Below are 20089 nucleotides of genomic sequence, written 5' to 3'. Positions count from 1 at the left end.
CCCTCTATCCCCCCACCCTCCATATTGGGTTCTTACTACTATTATTTTTCCTCCTTTTCTATCCAAATTCAATATGTTCTCCCACTTTCGATGCTATGCTTTTTAATCTTCCTAATAAAATATTTTTTTAAAAACCCTGAAAATACAATATATCCCCACAGAACCTAGAAGCATTTTAACCAACTAAACACATTAACTTCGTGTTTAAGTAGCTTATTCTGGCACCATCTTCAGAAAGCCAAAGTCTGGCTCCTTCTCATTAAACACAACTATTTCTTTGAAATCTTTTGGGAAAATAAATTGTGGGGATCATGGTTTTGTGTTGCATTTCAAATGGACCATAAACAGAAGTGAATGAAGATAATGTATTGTCGAAGGCTTTCATGGCTGGAATCACTAGGTTCTTGTAGGTTTTTTCGGGCTATAGGGCCATGTTCTAGAACATGGCTCTATAGCCCGAAAAAACCTACAAGAACCTACTGAATGAAGATAGTTTTGTTCCATTATTCGAAATATGATACAAGACAGTGAAAGACAGCTAGGCAAGTTGCAATGGAAGTACTTCATAATGTGTTTTGTTCACTCTTCAGCTACCAACTTCATGGTAGTATGCACATACGCCAGCATTCTGCAATAAAATGTAATCTTTCAGACACGAGGACTGGCAAAGGATGCAGTTAGGTTTCTGGCTCAATAGTTTCTTGTGGTCTTGGGATAGACTGATGAGTTGTTTGGGACACATATCTGGTCTCAGTGGCCGTTTCGTCTGAGATCCTGGGCATGGAGAAGAAGCAGCAGAAAGAAAGGTTAAGGGATGTGTTATGCATGCACACCATTGATTATTTTGCTCAAAGCTGGAATAATCAACCAGCTTCACTGAAAACCACTGCTTGAAGAATATTTGAAGCAGTCTTCTTCCCAATGTTGAACAAGAACTCTAGTGCACATATTCCTAAAGCCATCTTGTATCCCAATTGGCAAATATGCCATTGTCTTAGGTCACACATAATGCCTTCTTTAAGAGGCATAGAGAATGAATAAATATGTGGCTACTAGAAGAAAAAGATAAATACTAGGGCTGGGCGGTTTCATTTCGTAATTTCGTAATTCATTAAAAATTCATTATTTTTTTTTTGATAACGAAGCGATATTGAACCATTCAGGAGCATCTAAAAAACGAAACAAATTTTTCAATTCGTTTCGTAATTGCTTCGTATTCGTTTCGTATTCGTTTCGAAATCGTTTCGTTATTATTTCCGCATGTCTGGGGCAAGTTTTATAGCTGTTGTTTGTTTAATCAGTGAAAAAAAAATATAAATATCACACCAACAGTCAACAACAGAGGGAGAGGGAAGCTTCAGAAGTTCCCCCTGTCCCATATGGAGGTTTTTTAGTGTATTGCGCGGTCGCGTCCGCCATTAACGAATCGATTCGTATTCGTTTCGTATTCGTTTCGTAATTTTACGAAATTTCGTAAATATCGAACTTTTTTAAAGAAAAAATTTGGAATTCTTTTAAATATCGAAACGCAAAAAACCCCAAAAAACGAATCGAGTTTAGAAACAATTTTTTCCGTGGTTGCCCAGCCCTAATAAATACATGTTCCAGAGCCTCACATTTCAGAGTGAATGTGACGGCGCGAGTGGCGCCACCTATGTGTAGAACTGTTAGCTGCAAGATTTAAACTGTTGTATCATGCTTAATCCTGCCTTTTTACCCTGCTTATGTATATTTGGATTGATTGGTTATTTATAGCTGTCCATCAGTGTTGTTTGCACCAGTTGAATTGCTTTTTGAGCTCAATTGTTTGGCTCCACCTCTTCCTGGAGGAAGGGAGTGCTTCCCTTTTTCATTCTGCCATCAGAGTTTCTATCAGATGGATGTGAGTAAGAGACTTGGCTCTAAAAGCCCCTGATTAAATTACCTCTCAACCACAATTCTGAGGTTCTTACCCCTGAGACTTATGCTTCATGTTCAGATCAACCTGAACGATGTTGGGAAGTCTCAGGCCCCTTCAAACCAGTTTCTTTGGCACCAGAGGAAGGCCTTGTCCGTTCAGATATAGGCCATTTGGCCTGGGGTTGTGGATTGCTCCAGCATTCACAGCCATTGAGGAAAGAGGAAACTTGGAAAGTTTTCTCAGCTGCAAACTCCTTGGACTCAAGACAACCAGAGACTGTAATGTACATTTTCCTTCACCCCTTTGAAACTTCCACCTTATTGCCTTAAAGGGATAACTCTTTGTGAACAATAAAACTTATTTTGATTTATGTACAGTGTTTTGGGTCTTTGAGAGTTCCAGTTTCCTAAAGGAGTGCAAGAAGCAATCCCCTGGGGAAAGATGTCACGTCAATACCTCTTTCACCAAGAGCTATAGCCCCCAGGCGCGATGGCACAGTGGATCAATTGTGTAAGACATTATTGTTGCAGATTGGCTCTTTTCCATGGGAAGGGGAACCTGATAAGCCTCTGTTTGCATCATAAAGGTGAAAGTTTCCCCTTGACATTAAGTCTAGTTGAGTCCAACTCTGGGTGGTGGTGCTCTTCTCCATTTCTAAGCTGAAGAACCAGCGTTGTCCATAGACGTATCCTAGGACGTGTGGATAGCATGACTTCATGGAGCACCATTACCTTCCCATCAAAGCAGTACCTATTGATCTACTCACTTTTGCATATTTTTGAACTGCTAGGTTGGCAGAAGCTGTAGCTAACAACGAGAGCTCACCCTGTCCCGCAGATTTGAACCGCCAATCTTCTGATCAGCAAGTTCTGCAGCTTAGCGATTTAACCTGCTGCACCACTGTAGCCTTATAGTTACTATCAAATTAAAAGTTTGATAAAGAAAACAAACAGCTCATTCTTCCTCAGCAGCTTTGGCAATTTAAAAAAATATTTGCTTCCTCTAAATCAGAAGTTCTTAAAGCATACTGAGGTACTCCGTGCATTCCTCTCCTTTCCCCAAGCTTACCAATTTCAATGGTAGAGTCAGTAGAAATCAGAAGGGATGTCTCAGGCATCCAGGAGCTACTACACACTATTTTCAGTCAAAAAAAGATTGCATTTTGTCTTTTTTTAAAAAACAAAAACAAAAAAACAAAAACAAAACATTAGGCTTAGGGAAAGCTGGGATCCCCACGGGCCAGCCATGTCCCACCAGCTACATAGTTCACAACTCTGCTTTGGAGTTTAGGACATTGATGCAATGGGTTGAACCCTTGTGCTGCTGAACTGCTGTCCTGAAGGTTGGCAGTTCTAATCCTGTGGGACGGGGTGAGCTCCCACTATTAGCCCTAGCTACTGGCAACCTAACAGTTCAAAAACATGCAAATGTGAGTAGATTAATAGGTACCGCCTCGACAGGAAAAGGCAAAAGGATGCTTCGTACCATTATGCTGGCCACACAACCAGGAGGTGTCTATGGACAAACAGTCTCCTCAGCTTGGAAATGGAAATGAACACCTCTTCTAGAGCCAGAGATGAGTACCATCTCCAGAGCTGGAAATGAAAGGAAAGCTGGGATCATCAGAGGGAGTGACACCTAAATGACTTTCCTACCTAGAGAAGGCATAATCACTGGCCTTTGCCTATGTTATTTGTGTCACTGTAACAAGGAATTGCCAGAATATATTGCACTCAGTGAGTTTGTATTCCAGCTATGTTCTTTTTTCTCAGCCATATTGATTTGATGTTGTTTATAATTGTGAGTGTTTTCATTTTATCTGATGTTTTTAATCTGCTGTGTTTTACTTGTAATTTTGGGCTTGTCCCGTGTAAGCCACCCTGAGTCCCTTTGAGGAGATGGTTGGCGAGGTATAAAAATAGAGTTATTATTATTATTATTATTATTATTATTATTATTATTGCATATTTACCTGTGTCTGTTTATATGCTGTAATCTACTCTGAGTCTCCTCAGGGAGAAGGGCAGAATATAGAGTATTATTATTATTATTATTATTATTATTGCAAAGTGTTTATTGATACTTAATACCGAAGAGACAACGATGACAGAAACAACTCACATGACAGCAGCCAGAATCACAGCAACAAGAAATCCAGCCACTACAATAAACATTAGGACACTCAGGATGGAGGTGATAACTATCATTCCACCACTCCTCCGACCTGGCCAGGTATCAATGGTAGAGGGATGCATCACTAGGGAAAAGGAAAGGAAATTGGGTTTTATGTGCATTCCAGTTATTTCAATGGCACAATGAAGTATCATAGAACTGCAAGTGGATTCCTTTCTGAAGTGGAGCTACAAATGGACTGGCAAAAAGCTACAAAAGCTACTCTTAGGTACTTACATTTCCTGGTTTTGATTGGGTGAGACCAAAGAGTTTGATCTTTTACAACACCTGTTGCTTGGTCAACAAGGACGTATTTAAATCTGGAAGAAAAAGGTAGAGTTAACATGTCAAGAGTATGCCAGGATTAAGATTTCCACGCCTAAACTTAAGGAAAGGCACTTAAGGAAAGTCTGGGTGATGATACGGCGGCAGATCCTGTCATGTCATTAAACATGATAGGTCAAACATCAATCACAATTACTCAAAGAGTGTCAATCAAAAACCAAGTTTCACAAATGAGAAAATAGTTCTCATTTTTCCAAGTTCTGCACTGCATTTTCCAGGTCTGTTTAATACACTTGCAAATATTGCTTTCAGCAACACATGAGAAATGGGATCTAAACAAAGAAAAAATTCAATTGAGTTCTTATGTGGTTTCCAGGCTATATGGCCGTGTTCTAGCAGTATTTTCTCTTGATGTTTCACCTGCATCTATGGTTGCTAGAACACGGCCATACAGCCCAGAAACCACACAACTCTCCATTGATTCTGGTTGTAAAAGCCTTTGAAAAAATTTACAATTTTTTTTCATTGCCGTTAATGAGGAGCTGCCAAGACTGAACACTTTCTCCATTGGCTGCCATTCATTTTCTGGTCCCAATTCAAGGTGCAGGTTATCACCTATAAAGCCCTGAACGGTTTGGGATCCACCTACCCCGTGACCATATCTCCTGCATGGTCTCTTCAATCTTCTGGGGAAGCCCTCTTTTGCCTCTTCCTCTATCACAGGTACAACTTATGGGAACGAGGGAGAGAGCCTTCTCCGCTGTGGCCCCTCAGCTTTGGAACTCACCACCTGGTGAGGTTAGGCAAGCCCTCACCCTGGCAGCTTTTAAGAAAGATCTAAAGACTTGGTTCTTCCAACGTGCCTTTGGAGACTGATCATATATTCCATTTCTGTCTGTTGGATCTATAGTATTGTCCTCATGATGCACTTTCCCCCCATCCTTAATTGAAGGCCTAACCCCACTGTCCATCCCTTATGAGCTCCTCCCTCAAAAAGTACACTTTTTCTCTATTATCTCATCTAGGGTTTTATCATTTTTATCATGTATTGTATTTGGTCTGCCTATTGCATTTAATCTTTTCATTATGTTACTTTGAAACTGTTTATTTTATTTTGTTATTTCATGCATTTTATTTTGATGTAAATTTTGTTGCTTTGTATTTTATTTGCTGTATTGTTTTTTGGGCTTGGCCTCATGTTAGCCACCCCGAGCCCCTTTGGGGAGATGGTGATGGGGTATAAATAAAGATTATTATAATTGTTGTTGTTGTTGTTGTTATTATTATTATTATTATTATTATTTTCCCTCACTACTAAAATGACTAATATAAACAACAATACTACCAGTAATAATTACATTGATGATAATGGACCATCAAGGCAAAGGAGACTAACGAAACAATTCTATCTGTGAATGTTGATGCAGAAGCAAGCCTTACTGAGTATAATGACACATACAATTTTAAAAGGCTAACAAATCCCAGCCATCATCAGGATTCTTTGGAAAGGAGAAAAAAATCAGAGAGAAAGAAGTGGAGTAGAAGGACTAGAAGATGGTAGCTGTAGCTAGGAATCAATGTAGAAAAATCAGGAAAGCAAGAAAGAAAAATAGGAGAGATATAACTAGGAGAACATGAATGAGAGTAAAGGGACCAGGGAAGGAAGAATATGAGCACAAGTCGTGAGTGGTGAGAAGGGTCAGCAGCATATAGTTTATTTATATTTTCAAGACAGTGCTCTCTCCATAAGATTCCGCCCTTCATCCTCCTGCTTATAGGAGAAAATACAAAATGTGAGACCCACACCTAGGCCTTGGGCTGATAACTCTGCTAACATCGACTATGCTAGCTCAAGCTGCTTGAAGTTGCAGTTCCACAACATGTGGAGGAAGACTCGATTCTTGTCCCTATGCTATGATATTCTGTTTAAATCTTAACTATTGCTCCTGTTATTATTTTGCTTTTGTGCCATACTTTGAATATAAGTTAAAAGCACTGTGCATATAGTTTTATGCACAGCAAAGCCTAGAGGAGACAATTATGCTGGGGAAAGTGGAAGGTAAAAGGAAGAGGGGCCGACCAAGGGCAAGATGGATGGATGGCATCCTTGAAGTGACTGGACTGACCTTGAAGGAGCGGGGGGGGGGGGGGGTGACATCTGACAGGGAGCTCTGGCGTGGGCTGGTCCATGAGGTCATGAAGAGTCGGAGACAACTGAACGAATGAACAACAACATATAGTTTTATTAAGATTTTAACTGCAGTGCTGTCTAGATGTGGCTGTAGCAGGTTCAAAGAAAATCTAACTAGCTCTAGGCATGGATGCCTAGCCCCTTATGCTACTTCTACTCCAGTTCAAGAGTTTTTCCTGCCTGTTCTGAAACCTGAAAATGGTCTCTTAGCAATCCAATCAATTTATTTTGAAATTTTCTTGTAGAGTAGCAAACTTTATATTTGAACAGTAACTCCAAAATGACGTGGCTAAGAATGTTTCTTGCTACATAGAGTAGAGAAACTCTATTTTAGTGTTTTGCTTTGTATTATTTTTTGTGAAGAGTCAGGACGGCTCCTTTACAAATGCAGATAAAATAGACATGGTAAAATGGGCAAAAGATATCGGCCGCCCTATCAGCTTCAAGGAATGGGAGGGGATCTGGAAAAAAAATTGAAGTATACATATTCCAACGACTACAGGGAGAACTGGTACAAATTATTTTTTAGATGGTACCTGACCCCAAAACAACTGGCCAGATTCAGTAAAGGGAAACTGGAACAAAAATGTTGGAAATGTAAAAAAAATACTGGATCCTTCATACACATGTGGTGGGGGTGTAAAAAGGTGAGAGCATACTGGAGAACAATACATAGAGAGATAGAGAAAATTCTGAAAAAGAAATTCCCCCTAAAGCCCAAATACTATCTTTTGGGCATAACGGACTGTGAGTTTGACATAAATAGTAACGAAAGTAAGACGTTTTTCCACTTCTCGACAGCGGCCAGAATCCAATTGGCACGACTCTGGAAATCCGGAGAGGTCCCAACAACAGAACAATGGACCTTAAAAGTTTACGATGTGATGAATATGGACCTCCTTACTCAAAGACTAAGAATCAACAGTGATAAAAAGAAGAATACAGATTGGAGCGACTTTCTGGAATATCTTGAAAAGAGGAAATAAAAATCCATGAAGATGTAGTGAGACCGAGACCAATAGAGTAAGAAGGCTGTTGTATTACTAGTCAGTAGTACTGTATAAAAGAAACAATTTTCTGTCTATTCAACCTGGAAGTCACGATGTTTTTACTCCCTTCCCTACATGTATCCTTCCTTCCCTTCTCCCATATCCATCCCCACTTTACCCCAATTGTGCACCATACCCAGTTTCCCGACCCCCAACCCATACCCAGTTACCAATCCCACCTCATCACTACCCTCCCCCACCTCACCGATTGCTGTTTTAATGTATGTATCTGGAAAATTTTGCAATAAAGATAATTAAAAAAAATAGACATGGAAGGAGATCAAGCAGAAGAAAAGAAGGAGAATGCTTAAGCAATATCTCAAATCAACTCTTCTTCCCTGCAACCATGCTTATCCAGTAAGGATTCTAGACTTCTTTGGACAGAAGAAGTAGTCAATAGGTTGCAGGGGAAAAGAATGAGGCAGCCTTTAGATCTTAATTTTTGGCATGGAAATTCCAAGAAGCTCTAAATGTTGAGAAATTGTTAGAGCTGTACTTCAACAATGTTTGGAAAGCCAAATGTAACAAAATAGCTAATTATACTATATATTGTAAATGTGTTTATTGATGTTGTGATATGATAGGCGCAGGCCAACATTTGCTGTGGTTGCCATAGTGACGTAGGCCTCCAGGCAGAAGCAAAAGGAGCGGAGTTAACTGTCACTGAGGGTGAGAGAGTCAGTCTTGGGTCAGAAAACCAAAGAGGAAAGGTGGTTCTGATGTGTTGAAAAACCAAACCAAGGGATTTAAGTTTTCAGCCTGTGTGTTTAGAGAGTAAATTGGACCTGTTTAAATTAGCAATTAGCTCGTGAGCTAAGGGAAAAAGAAACCCCAGTAGTAATCCATAACTTAAGTGGGGATAGCTGAAGGGAGAAAAAGGCAAGCTAGTGCCTTGAATTCTCAGTTAAGGAAGTTACTTTGCAGTAACTACTACTGCTGTGGCCCATTCTGGTGATCTGGAAAATAAAGTGACGAGGAAGTGTTGGTTTCTAATATATGTAATTTCTTTATGCTTGTGGGTAAACAGTATTTCTTGCTGTTTCTTTGTAAGTGTTGATGTGGAGAGTGTCTGGTTTGCCCACCCTGGAACATGCAAGATATCATTGTCCTTCCTTAAGGGTCCCTTTCAAATATATGATACTATATCTCTGTGTGTGAATCATATCTATCTATCTATCTATCTATCTATCTATCTATCTATCTATATCTATGGATGTATGGCTCTTTGTCAGGAGGGCTATGACTACATTTTCTTGCCCTTGTGATGGGAGTTGGACTCAATGGCCTTAAGTATTTTCTGTTGGTCATGGGGGTTCTGTGTGGGAAGTTTGCCCCAATTCTGTCGTTCGTGGGGTTCGGAACACTCTTTGATTGTAGGTGAACTGTGAATCCCAGTGGCTACAACTACCAATTGTCAAGGTCGATTTCCCTCAAACTCCATCTGTGTTCATATTTGGGCGTATTGAGTACTTGTGCCAAGTTTGGTCCAGATCCATCATTGTTCGAGTCCACAGTGCTCTCAGGATGTAGGTGAACTACAACTCCCAAACTCAAGGTCAATGCCCACCAAACCCTTCTAGTGTTTTCTGTTGGTCATGTGAGTTCTGTGTGCCAAGTTTGGTTCAATTCCATCGTTGATGGAGTTCAGAATGCTCTTTGATTGTAGGTGAAATATAAATCCCAGCAGCTACAACTCCCAAATGACAAAATCATAATTTTTTGAGTGATGGTCACTCCTTGTGTTGTGAGACATTTTGTTGCCAAATTTGGTGGGATTTTGTTCATTGATTCTTTTGTTTTTTAGATACTCATTATGCACAGAGCACTTATTTATATAGATATAGATAGATAGGTAGATAGAGTAATTTGTTCATTTTCTTTTACACCAAATGATACTAAATCTCAACAAAATATAGATTTACAAAGTCACGGACATAAGGTAACTGTAAAAAAAAATCCTCTTAATTGCCTTGGAAAATAAAGTAAACATATTTTATCATGCTTCTGGAAATACAAGTCTGTGGCCCTTCTTTACTTATCAAAATATGAATTTAACATCTTGCACCACCACCAACAAGATTCCACTGACATTACTAACCTATGGATAATAACCTTCGACATAGATCTAATTTTAAACAACTTTATTCTCATGTCACTACTACATTGGAGGATGCCCTGTCTTTTACATATGCATATATGAGTTTGTACACATGTATAGCTGCATTTGAAATACTATCGTGAAAGGTGTTCAAAGAATTTCAAACCTGTAGGCTGTGTCTTCAGAAAGAGGAGGATTGCAAGCTTCTAGGCGATTTGGGTCATACAGGCAATATGTATCATCTCCAACTCTGATCAAGTACTGGGCTAGGACAGCAGGCACCTTGCTTGCATCCGTAGCATCGGATAATATGGGAAGAGATGCACAGTTTGGAACACTAATTGCAATAGCTTTGTAAGACCCATTTTGTCCTCCATTGGTTTCTTGGAAAGTAGCATTAAGAGCTTTACTACTATTGTCTGTTATATAAAGTCTTGAAGGTCTTGCTGCAACAGAAACATAACATGTTCATATGAGTGTACAGCTTGAGCCAGTATGAAATTGCTAGACAAGGAGTGTTTACCAAGTTTGTAGAGAGCCACACACCCATTGCATTGTTTGGGTGATCCCTGGGTTACTAATGGTGCAACCAGAACAGATGATCCAGGTACACCGGGGTGGTGGTGGTGTTCCTGGAGTCACAGAGAGAGAGAGAGAGTTGGTGTATTGTGAGACCGTCAAGGAGAAATGCTTTTGGAGAGAAGAGGACCGAAAATCTCTCTCTCCTTCCGCCCTCATAAAAGTTTTGTAGTATGTACCAGCTACCCTGAAACCATTTTTCGGTTCAGGGCAAAGTAAAACCACAGATTGTGCTTCTGAGACCCCACTTTTTAGTTACACCGGCTGGGCACAAAGCATTCCTGTTTTATGGAACTAGTTGAGTGCTCCAATTTCCTTAATCCACTTTTGTCATCTAGAAAAAGGGCTTGTTTCAGTGGGAAATGAATCAGTTGTTTCTTTCTGAGGCAGATTATGCGTCATAAGGGAAAAATCATAGAATCATAGGATTGAAATAGAGAGACCATGGTATGGTCCAACTCCCTGCCATGCAGGAAAAGCACAAACAAAGTACTCCTGACAGATGACCATCCAGCTTTTGTTTTAAAGCCTTCAAATAAGGAGCCGCCTGCCACTACACTCCAAGGCAGAGAGTTGCACTGCTAAACAGTTATTACGGTCAGGAATTTCTTCTAATGTTCAGAGGGAATCTCCTTTTCTGTTATTTGAACCCATGGCTCTATTGAGGCCTAGTCTCCAGGGCAGCAGAAAATAAGCCTGCTCTCTACTGACAGCTTTTCAAATATTTAAACATGGCTAACACTGTTGCCCAGCTGGCTGGGAGTCAGCTGCATTAAGATCACTCTGACCAAAAGGTTGTGAGTTCGAAGCCAGCCCGGGTTGGAGTGGGTTTCCAACCAATTGTGTAGCCTGTTGTCAACCTTTGCAACCCGAAAGACAGTTGCATCTGTCAAGTAGGAAAATTGGGTACCACTTTAAAGTGTGGGGAGGCTAAATTAACTAATTTATTAGGCCATAAAAAAGACTCCAGCAAAAGCATGCGGGGAATGCGGAAGTACTTCATCAGTGTCGCAGATGGACGATGAAAACGACAGCTCCCCTGGCGGCCAGAAAAGTTAAATAGCCTCTGTGTATGTCTGTATACGTTGTATGTCAAAATTGGCATTGAATGTTTGCCATATATGTGTACACTGTAATCCACCGTGAGTCCCCTGCGGGGTGAGAAGGGCGGAATATAAATGCTGTAAATAAATAAATAAATTTCCCTTCCCTCTCTTCCCTTCCTCCTTTTCTTTCCTTCCTTTTTCTCCTTCCCTCGCCAGCTTCATCCTCCTTTATTAAATCTACAGTGTAGATGCAGTTCGAAGCCAGCCTGGGTCGGAGTGAGCTCCCAACCAAAATTGTGTAGCTTGTTGTCGACCTTTGCAACCCGAAAGACAGTTGAAATTTAGGTGCCACTTATGTGGGGAGGCTAATTTAACAGATTTACGGGGCCATAAAAATCTCCAGGAAGTATGCAAAGAATGAGGAAAGTACTTCATCAGTGTCACAAATGGATAGTGAAGTGACAGCTCCCCTGGTGGCCAGAAGCTGGAAAGTTAAATAGCCTCTGAGTGTCTGTCTATATATGTTGTGTGTCTATGGCATTGAATGTTTGCCATGTATATGTACATTGTAATCTGCCCTGAGTCCCCTGTAGGATGAGAAGGTTATGGAAGGTTATGGAAACATTCTTCCAAAAGGTTATGATCTAAAAAGTCATGCCTGTGATGTCACACCCAGATCCTATAAAAATAAAACTATGATGTGCTTCTCTCTTTGTCTGGGGATCTTTCTTTAAAACAATAACTCAATACTTTTAGCAACTGATGCCAGTCAAGGTATGAAAATCAACAAAATATTTATTTCCAAAGTCCTTGCAGACTTGGCACAGCTTGTCAAAGTTACAAACAAAACAGTCAATTGGTGAAACCATAGAGATGATCTTTCTTTCTTTTTTCTTCAGTTACTGAGGTTACTCTTCCCCCAAAAGGTAGAAAATATCCTGGGATCCTTTCACCCTAACCCTGAGCTGCTATGGTTGGAAAAACAGGTTTTTCCCTATCTATAGCTCAAGGTTAGCTTTGGAGATGAAGTACTGCTCAATAATATTCAATAAAGTTTCTATATCTCAATTGGTATCTATAACTCAATTGCTATCTATAACTCAATTGCTATCTATTTCAATTAGCTTCTTTATCTATATGATTCAATCACTCAATCAACTCAATCGTACTTACAATGATTTTTTCAGAGCTACCTAGCTGATCAACAGCACATCTGAAGCTTTCTTTCTCTACACTGAAGGAGGCAGGGAAGACACAAAATTTGCACAAACAGTGCACCTTCTGGAAAAAGTACGTGTGGAAGCAACAAGAACCATCAAAACCCAAAATGTATCACTAACACCTCATGCTTCTTGAGACTAATAAAAAAGAGCTCATAGTGTCTTTAATAGCTCTCCTTCTATCCTATATTTGGAAGCCTTGTGTGAATGTGGACCATCGCTTTCTAAACCTAGTTTCCTGGCTGCTATGAGGAAGAGCATGGGTGTTTATCATTCAAATGACTAATGCTTCCACACATCATAGCAGGACAAAAATGGAACTGGCAGTGGGTGGAAACAAGAGATAATCATCATGACCACAAGCCTGTTTACCAGCAATATCTCAAAGTAGTCAGTGTATCTTTTTTAAAAAATCATCTGGATGACAATTACTCTGGGAGAGGGGTTCTGACTTCTTTGAGAAATCTTTTACACTGCAGGGTATTAAGCAACACATTTCACAAAAGTATTTATGAGGAATTGCAGGTATTCCACAATACTCCAAATCTAGCACGTTTACACGAGGTAGACCGTGCAAAAAGAATCTGCGAACCCCACCTCCTCCAAGATGAACTGAACCACCTCAACTGGGCTCTCCAGGCCAATGGATCCTCCACCTCAGACATCAGAAGAGCTGCAAGACCAAGAACAAGCCACGAGAGTAAAGATGAAGATCCACCCAGAGGAAAAGTGTTCCTGCCATACATCAAGGGAACCACTGACCGCATAGGGAAGCTGATGAGGAAACACAACATACAAACAATCTACAAACCCACCAAGAAAATCCAACAAATGCTACGTTCAGCAAAGGACAAGAGGGATCCTCTCACCTCTGCAGGAGTCTACCGTATACCATGCAGCTGTGGACAAGTCTACATAGGGACCACCAAACGCAGCATTGCCCAAACACGAATCAAGGAACATGAAAGGCACTGCAGACTACTTCAACCAGAGAAGTCAGCCATAGCAGAGCACCTGATGAACCAGCCTGGACACAGCATATTATTTGAGAACACAGAAATGCTGGACCACTCCAACAACCACCATGTCAGACTACACAGAGAAGCCATTGAAATCCACAAGCATGTGGACAATTTCAACAGAAAGGAGGAGACCATGAAAATGAACAAGCTACCAGTATTAAAAAACTCTAAAATTACTACAGCAAAACAGCAGAGAGGAAACAACCAGGCACATCTTAACACCTCTCAACAGAACATTTTCCCAGGCTCAGCCAGGCCTTCAAATGCTAATGAAGGTGGTCAGCTGAAACATTCACACATAGCTTCAGCAGCGAGCTCTTTGCCCCACCCCAGTCATTCCACAGATATATAAACCCTTTTTCCAACAGACCTCACTACCTCTGAGGATGCTTGCCATAGATGCAGGAGAAACGTCAGGAGAAATGCCTCTAGAACATGGCCCTATAGCCCGAAAAAACCTACAAGAACCTAGTGATTCCAGCCATGAAAGCCTTCGACAATACATGGAGGTAGAAGGTTGTTTTTGAGAAACTGTCAGCTTTACAAAAATGAAACCCACGTAAGTGCAATGGATTTGTCAGTTAAGAAAAAAAATTGTATGGCATTTGGTTGTAATTTGGGGACACTGTTGACAACTCTTCCTGTGACATTGATACGAAATGCCCACTTTCTGAAATAAAATGTGTAAACATGCCCTATCTGCCAGACTGAATCTTAAATAAGCAAATGTAGCACGTTCTTAGGACTCAATTCAAGGAGAGCTTGGAAAAGCATGTTTGTGTCATCAACTTACACATCTCAGAAATATATGGCTATATACCATATGGATCATTACATAGTGAAGAAAGATATATTAAGTAATGGGAAGAGCAGCTACTCACCAGAGTCAACTGTCACATAGAGGTAGATTTCATACGATGCTCCTTTGGACATCAAGTCATCAAAAACACAGAAAGGTTTCTCTAAAGCAATTGTTGTCAGGGTGGGGTTGTTTGTGGCAAATTTTGGGTTTGCAATTTTTGGTCTGTAAGTTTGGGCTACTGGAGAAAAAGCAGAGATCAATCACCATCATCTTTATTTAGGGACTCAGGGCAGCTTGCAACAAGCAATAATACATAAATATAAGCAATAAATGGTAAACAATAATAAAAATGATTATGATTTAGTACAATTTAAAATACCATAAGTATTAATATATAACAATTTAAAAGCTATTCGTTTTGTAAAAACAATCTAAGTATATATCACCATATATATGTGTGTGTGTGTGTATAAGTATATATCACCATATATATAGTATATATCACCATATTATTTATTTATTTATTTATTTATTTATATACCGCTTTTCTCAGCCCTCAGGCGACTCAAAGCAGTGAACAACATAGATACAAAACATCACGAGAGAAGTATAGGGCAATTAAAAACAATTGTAATATAAATCATTAAACATCCGTATAACAATCATTAGCGCCTCAACAGTAAAATCAGAATCCAGTCTCATCATCCATTATTCCGTATTCCTATGTTCAATTACACTGTTTAATCAAATGCTTGTTCGAACAGCCAGGTCTTCACTTTCCTCTGAAACGCCAGCAGGGAGGGGGCCAATCTGATATCTGCAGGCAGGGCGTTCCACAGCCGAGGGGCCACCACTGAGAAGGCCCTGTCTCTCGTCCCCGCCAAGCGTGCCTGTGATGCAGGCGGGACAGAGAGCAGGGCCTCCCCAGATGATCTTAGTGTCCTAGCCGGTTCATATATATATATATGTATATATATATATAGAGAGAGAGAGAGAGAGAGTGAGTATATATAAGTATATATTACTGTAATTTGCTCATAATTTTACAACCATCAAACAATAGAGACTCATCCAGCTAAGTGACATGAAGGCATACTCATAATTTACGGAGACAACTGATGTCAAGCCATGATCCCCCTTCCTGTGGAAAATTATGAACTGACAGAAGACTGGGAAAAGACCTGTAGCAGAGTCAGCTCCAGGGGATACATTGTTTTGCAATCCTTTTCTCCCTCAAATTGTGAAACTATCCCCCAATAGAAAGCATCATTTTAACCTATGCTTTCCTCTCTGTTTCCTTCTTCACATGCTTTTTCCTTTCTCTTCGCCACCATGGCTGGCTTCTGCCTTTACAGACCTCATCATCTCTGAACTAGGGCATCCTGACCCCATCATCCCTGGCTGAGGCTTCCTACCTAAACAAGCCTCTTGCATGCATCCCCAACCTCTGGGTCAACTCCAAACCCCGAAGTCACAGGCAATTGCTGCCCCCAGTATCCGCTGATCACAGATACCAGGACCCTTATGTGTGTGTTTAATATTTTTGTGTTTTATAATTTTATACAAAGAACTCTTTGGAGTATGAAGCCACCTTGGTAGTCTTTCACCAACACACCATGATCCAGATTTCCTCTTCTCTCCTCTGGGTCATCACTTCCAACAACGGAATCAACAACCAGCATCTCTAGGATCAATAGAACTGGCTGGGCAAGGGATTACCAGACCCTGAATTGGGCCAACCCTCATTTGTGTGAGCCACATGGACAACGGATTTACACAAAGGCATCTTTCCCGGAATTTGGGGAAGCTCTGCTACTGCAACAATTCGATGCCTCCAATGTACACATAATAAAATCTATATATATATAAATGCTCTGTGCATAATGAGTACCTTAAAAACAAAAGAACCAATGAACGAAATCACACCAAATTTGGCAACAAAACGTCTCACAACACAAGGAGTGACCATCACTCAAAAAATTATGATTTTGTCATTTGGGAGTTGTAGTTGCTGGGATTTATAGTTCACCTATAATCAAAGAGCATTCTGAACTCCACCAATGATGGAATTGAACCAAAGGTGACACACAGAACTCCCATGACCAACAGAAAATACTGGAAGTGTTTGGTGGGCATGGACCTTGAGTTTGAGAGTTGTAGTTCACCTACATCCAGAGAGCACTATGGACTCAAACAATGATGGATCTGGACCAAACTTGGCACAAGCACTCAATACTCCCAAATATGAATACAGATGGCATTTGGGGGAAATAGACCTTGACATTTGGGAGTTGTAGTCACTGGGATTCACAGTTCACCTACGATCAAAGTGCATTCTGAACCCCACAAACGACAGAATCAGGGCAAACTTCCCACACAGAAGCCCCATGACCAACAGAAAATACTTATCCAACTCCCTTCATCAGGGCAAGAAAACATAATCAAAGTCCTCCTGACAAAGAGCCACCCAGCCATAGATATAGACAGATAGATATGATTCACACACAGAGAGAGATAGTATTATATATTTGAAAGGGACCCTTAAAGAAGGACAATGATATGTTGCATGTTCCAGGGTGGACAAACCAGACACTCTCCACATCAACACTGACTGTTTACCCACAAGCATCAAGACATTACATATATTAGAAACCAACACTTTCTCATTACTTTATTTTCCAGATCACTAGGTTAGGCCACAGCAACGCGTGGCATGGGACAGCTAGTACATAATAAAATCCAATAATTACATCCATTTGAAACATTAAATCACATTAATTAATTAATATTAATAACAAAAAATCCTATTATACTTCTTTAGACAAATGAAACAATCCAATTTTCAATTCTCCTTCCTCTTCTGTATTGGACATACACAAAAAACAACTCTCCTCCTGAACTATATCCATTCCTTAGTCGTCTATGCTACTGAGCACTATCGATTATCCCTTATCCAAAAGGGTTGAGTATCTGTATTTTGATTTTTTTTAAAAAAAGGATTTTGGAATACTTGCATGCATAATGAGGTATCTTAGGCGACCCAAACCCAAAATTTATGTACATTTTGTTTAACTGTTTTAATTATTTTTAATGCTTTTAATGGTATTGTTGAATGTTCATAATTATGACAGCACCAAATGGTGCTTGCTCTGAAGCTGCCCTGAGTCCCCCTCGGGGGTGAGAAGGGTGGGTTACAAATACGGAAAATAAATAAACAAAATAAATAAATAAAATCTGTTTCTGTTTCAATAACAGCCTGGTGGCCTTATCTGAGCCAAATTCTGTAGTTAGAGACTCCATAATTGAATAGCCCTGTTTGATCTTGGATGCTAAGCAGGGTTAGTTATGGTTAGTCCTTCAATGGGAGACAGCCAATTAGTCCCTGGTGCTGTAGGCCATTTCTCATTATTAATTGCTCCCTATGTTAATATTTATTACAATATAATTAGAGCGGCCACATCCATATTGATTTTTCCAATGCCTGTGTATAAGACAGTTTGGTAATCAGAACATTTTCTCAATAGGAAAATGTGCAAATACAATTATTGAAGTAGAATCATAGAATTGGAGAAGTATATTCTCTTGAATGAAATACATTAAAAGCAATGAAAAAAAAATCCACAAAGCAACCAGATATGAATGAAATGCTAGACACCCAGCTATACAATGAAATATTAAGGTTAACACCAACCTAGAGTGCAATCGCATTATAGAATTAATGCAACAAAACCACTTTCATTGTTATGGCTCAGTGCGATGGAATCATGAGAGTTGTAGTTTTACAAGGTCTTTAGTTTTCTCTGTCAAAGAATGCTGGAACCTCACCAAACTCCCAGAATTTCATAGCATTGAGATATAGCAGAGGTGTCAAACTGTTAATTATTCATTGTAGATGCACCCCAAGTCTATGTTCTTGTAACATATAGTGAATATTGCTACAGGAGGTGGAAAGAATGTACTCGTTAGTTCTGTGGCATATTTATATCTATATAAATTAAAATGTCGTGTTCGTTTGTGGAATTAACATAACTCAAAAACCACTGGACAAATTGCCGCCAATTTTGGCCACAAGAAGCCTACTAACCCAAGGAGTGACCATCACTCAAAAATTGATTTTGTCATTTGGGAGTTGTAGTTGCTGGGATTTATACTTCACCTACAATCAAAGAGCATTCTGAACTCGACCAATGATGGAATTGAACCAAACGTGGCACACAGGATTCCCATGACCAACATGGGCATTGATGGGCATTGACCTTGAGTTTGGGAGTTGTAATTCACCTACCTCTAAGGAGCACTGGGGACTCAAACAATGATGGGTCTGGGCCAAACTTGGCACGAATACTCCATATGTCCAAATATGAACACAGATGGAGTTTGGGGAAAAATAGACCTTGACATTTTGGAGTTGTAGTTCCTTGGATTTATAGTTCAACTACAATCAATGAGCATTCTGAATCCCACCAACGGCGGAATTGGGGCAAACTTCCCACACAGAAGCCCCATGACCAACAGAAAATACTTAAGGCCATCCAGTCCAACTCCCTTCACTGGGACAAGGAAACGTAATCAAAGCCTTCCTGACAAAGAGCCATCCAGCCATAGATATAGATAGATGGATAGATAGATAGATAGATATGATTCACACACATAGATATAGTATCCTAGATTAGAAAGGGACCCTAAAGAAGGACAATTACATGTTGCATGTTCCAGAGTAGGCAAACCAGACAATCTCCACATCAACACTGACAAAGAAACAGCAAGAAATACTGTTTACCCTAAAGCATAAAGAAATTACATATATTAGAAACCAATACTTTCTAATTACTTCATTTTCCAGATTCCCAAACTGGGCCACAGCAATGCTTGGCAGGGGACAGCTAGTGAAACTATATTGCGTTAAAGTTTTAAAACATATACATTTAGCTTTGCACCAAAGATATGCCATTTGTGAAATTATGCACCAAAGATATGCCATTTGTGAAATTATGCACCAAAGATATGCCATTTGTGAAATTATGCACCAAAGATATGCCATTTGTGAACAGCTTTCAAGACTGTTCTTTTCAGAAGACTGTTAAAACAATTGTGTAGTGTAAGTGGTAGTAAGAAATGACAAACAAAACCAGCTTACCCACACATAGCTGGTAGAAACAGCAAAAACTTAGCACAATCCAAGGACCTTCCATCATCAGGCAAAATGGGAAGCCCCTCCTGAAGCTCTCATAAAGTCCAACATGCTAGGTTTGCAGCTATCACCTTTTATTTCCACCTATTCCTAGCTAATACAGTATTTGCTCCATTCCCTTAACTACTGCTATTCTACTCCCTTTTCAAATCTCCTTGCACAGGACCTTTCTTCTCCCTTATCATCTGTATCTAATTTGTTGAGTGGAGGCAATCACTGTCCCTGCCCAACCCAAGCAGATACTCCCAAAGGCTACTGAGAAGCATTTACTCATATGTAGGGCTGTTGATTTTCCCATAGGGAAAGGCAATTTAAAGTTTTTAAAGAATGAAAGCATGCATAATAAATCAGAAAGGATGACAACTCCGTGAATTCCTTGGAGGTGGGGGTGGGATTTATAAAGGAAATCTAATCAAACACACAGTGGTTTTTTTTTTAACATGACCCCAAGTATATAAAATAGGTATAAAAATCGGATATTTTTCTGAAAATATGTCAGCATTTGCAAGGTCTGCTAAATAATCTGATTTTCCT

General features: G+C 39.9%; 1 protein-coding gene across 1 annotated transcript; it reads right to left on the bottom strand.

The window, feature by feature from the left end:
* Positions 1-491: 491 nt before the first annotated feature.
* On the bottom strand, positions 492-19786 carry LOC132775422 (uroplakin-3a). The gene is made up of 6 exons (XM_060776163.2): positions 19502-19786; positions 14444-14599; positions 9862-10141; positions 4310-4392; positions 4022-4157; positions 492-774 (listed from the first exon to the last, which is right to left on the bottom strand). The coding sequence occupies exons 1-6, from the start codon at positions 19557-19559 to the stop codon at positions 678-680; spliced, it is 810 nt and encodes a 269-aa protein (XP_060632146.2). The 5' UTR covers positions 19560-19786; the 3' UTR covers positions 492-677.
* Between the last annotated feature and the right edge of the window lie 303 nt (positions 19787-20089).

This window comes from Anolis sagrei, chromosome 5 (assembly GCF_037176765.1).
Source record: "Anolis sagrei isolate rAnoSag1 chromosome 5, rAnoSag1.mat, whole genome shotgun sequence".
NCBI classification, from domain to species: domain Eukaryota; kingdom Metazoa; phylum Chordata; class Lepidosauria; order Squamata; family Dactyloidae; genus Anolis; species Anolis sagrei.
This window is presented reverse-complemented; position numbering and strand designations above follow the sequence as displayed.

Excerpts from the sequence above, each read along its gene's own strand:
- LOC132775422 (XM_060776163.2), bottom strand. The coding sequence starts at position 19,559 with ATGATGGAAGGTCCTTGGATTGTGCTAAGTTTTTGCTGTTTCTACCAG. Across the intron at positions 14,600-19,501 it reads TTTCTACCAGCTATGTGTGG|CCCAAACTTACAGACCAAAA; the intron begins GTAAGCTGGTTT and ends TTTCTCCAGTAG. Across the intron at positions 775-4,021 it reads GTGATTCTGGCTGCTGTCAT|GATCTCAGACGAAACGGCCA; the intron begins GTGAGTTGTTTC and ends CTCCATGCCCAG.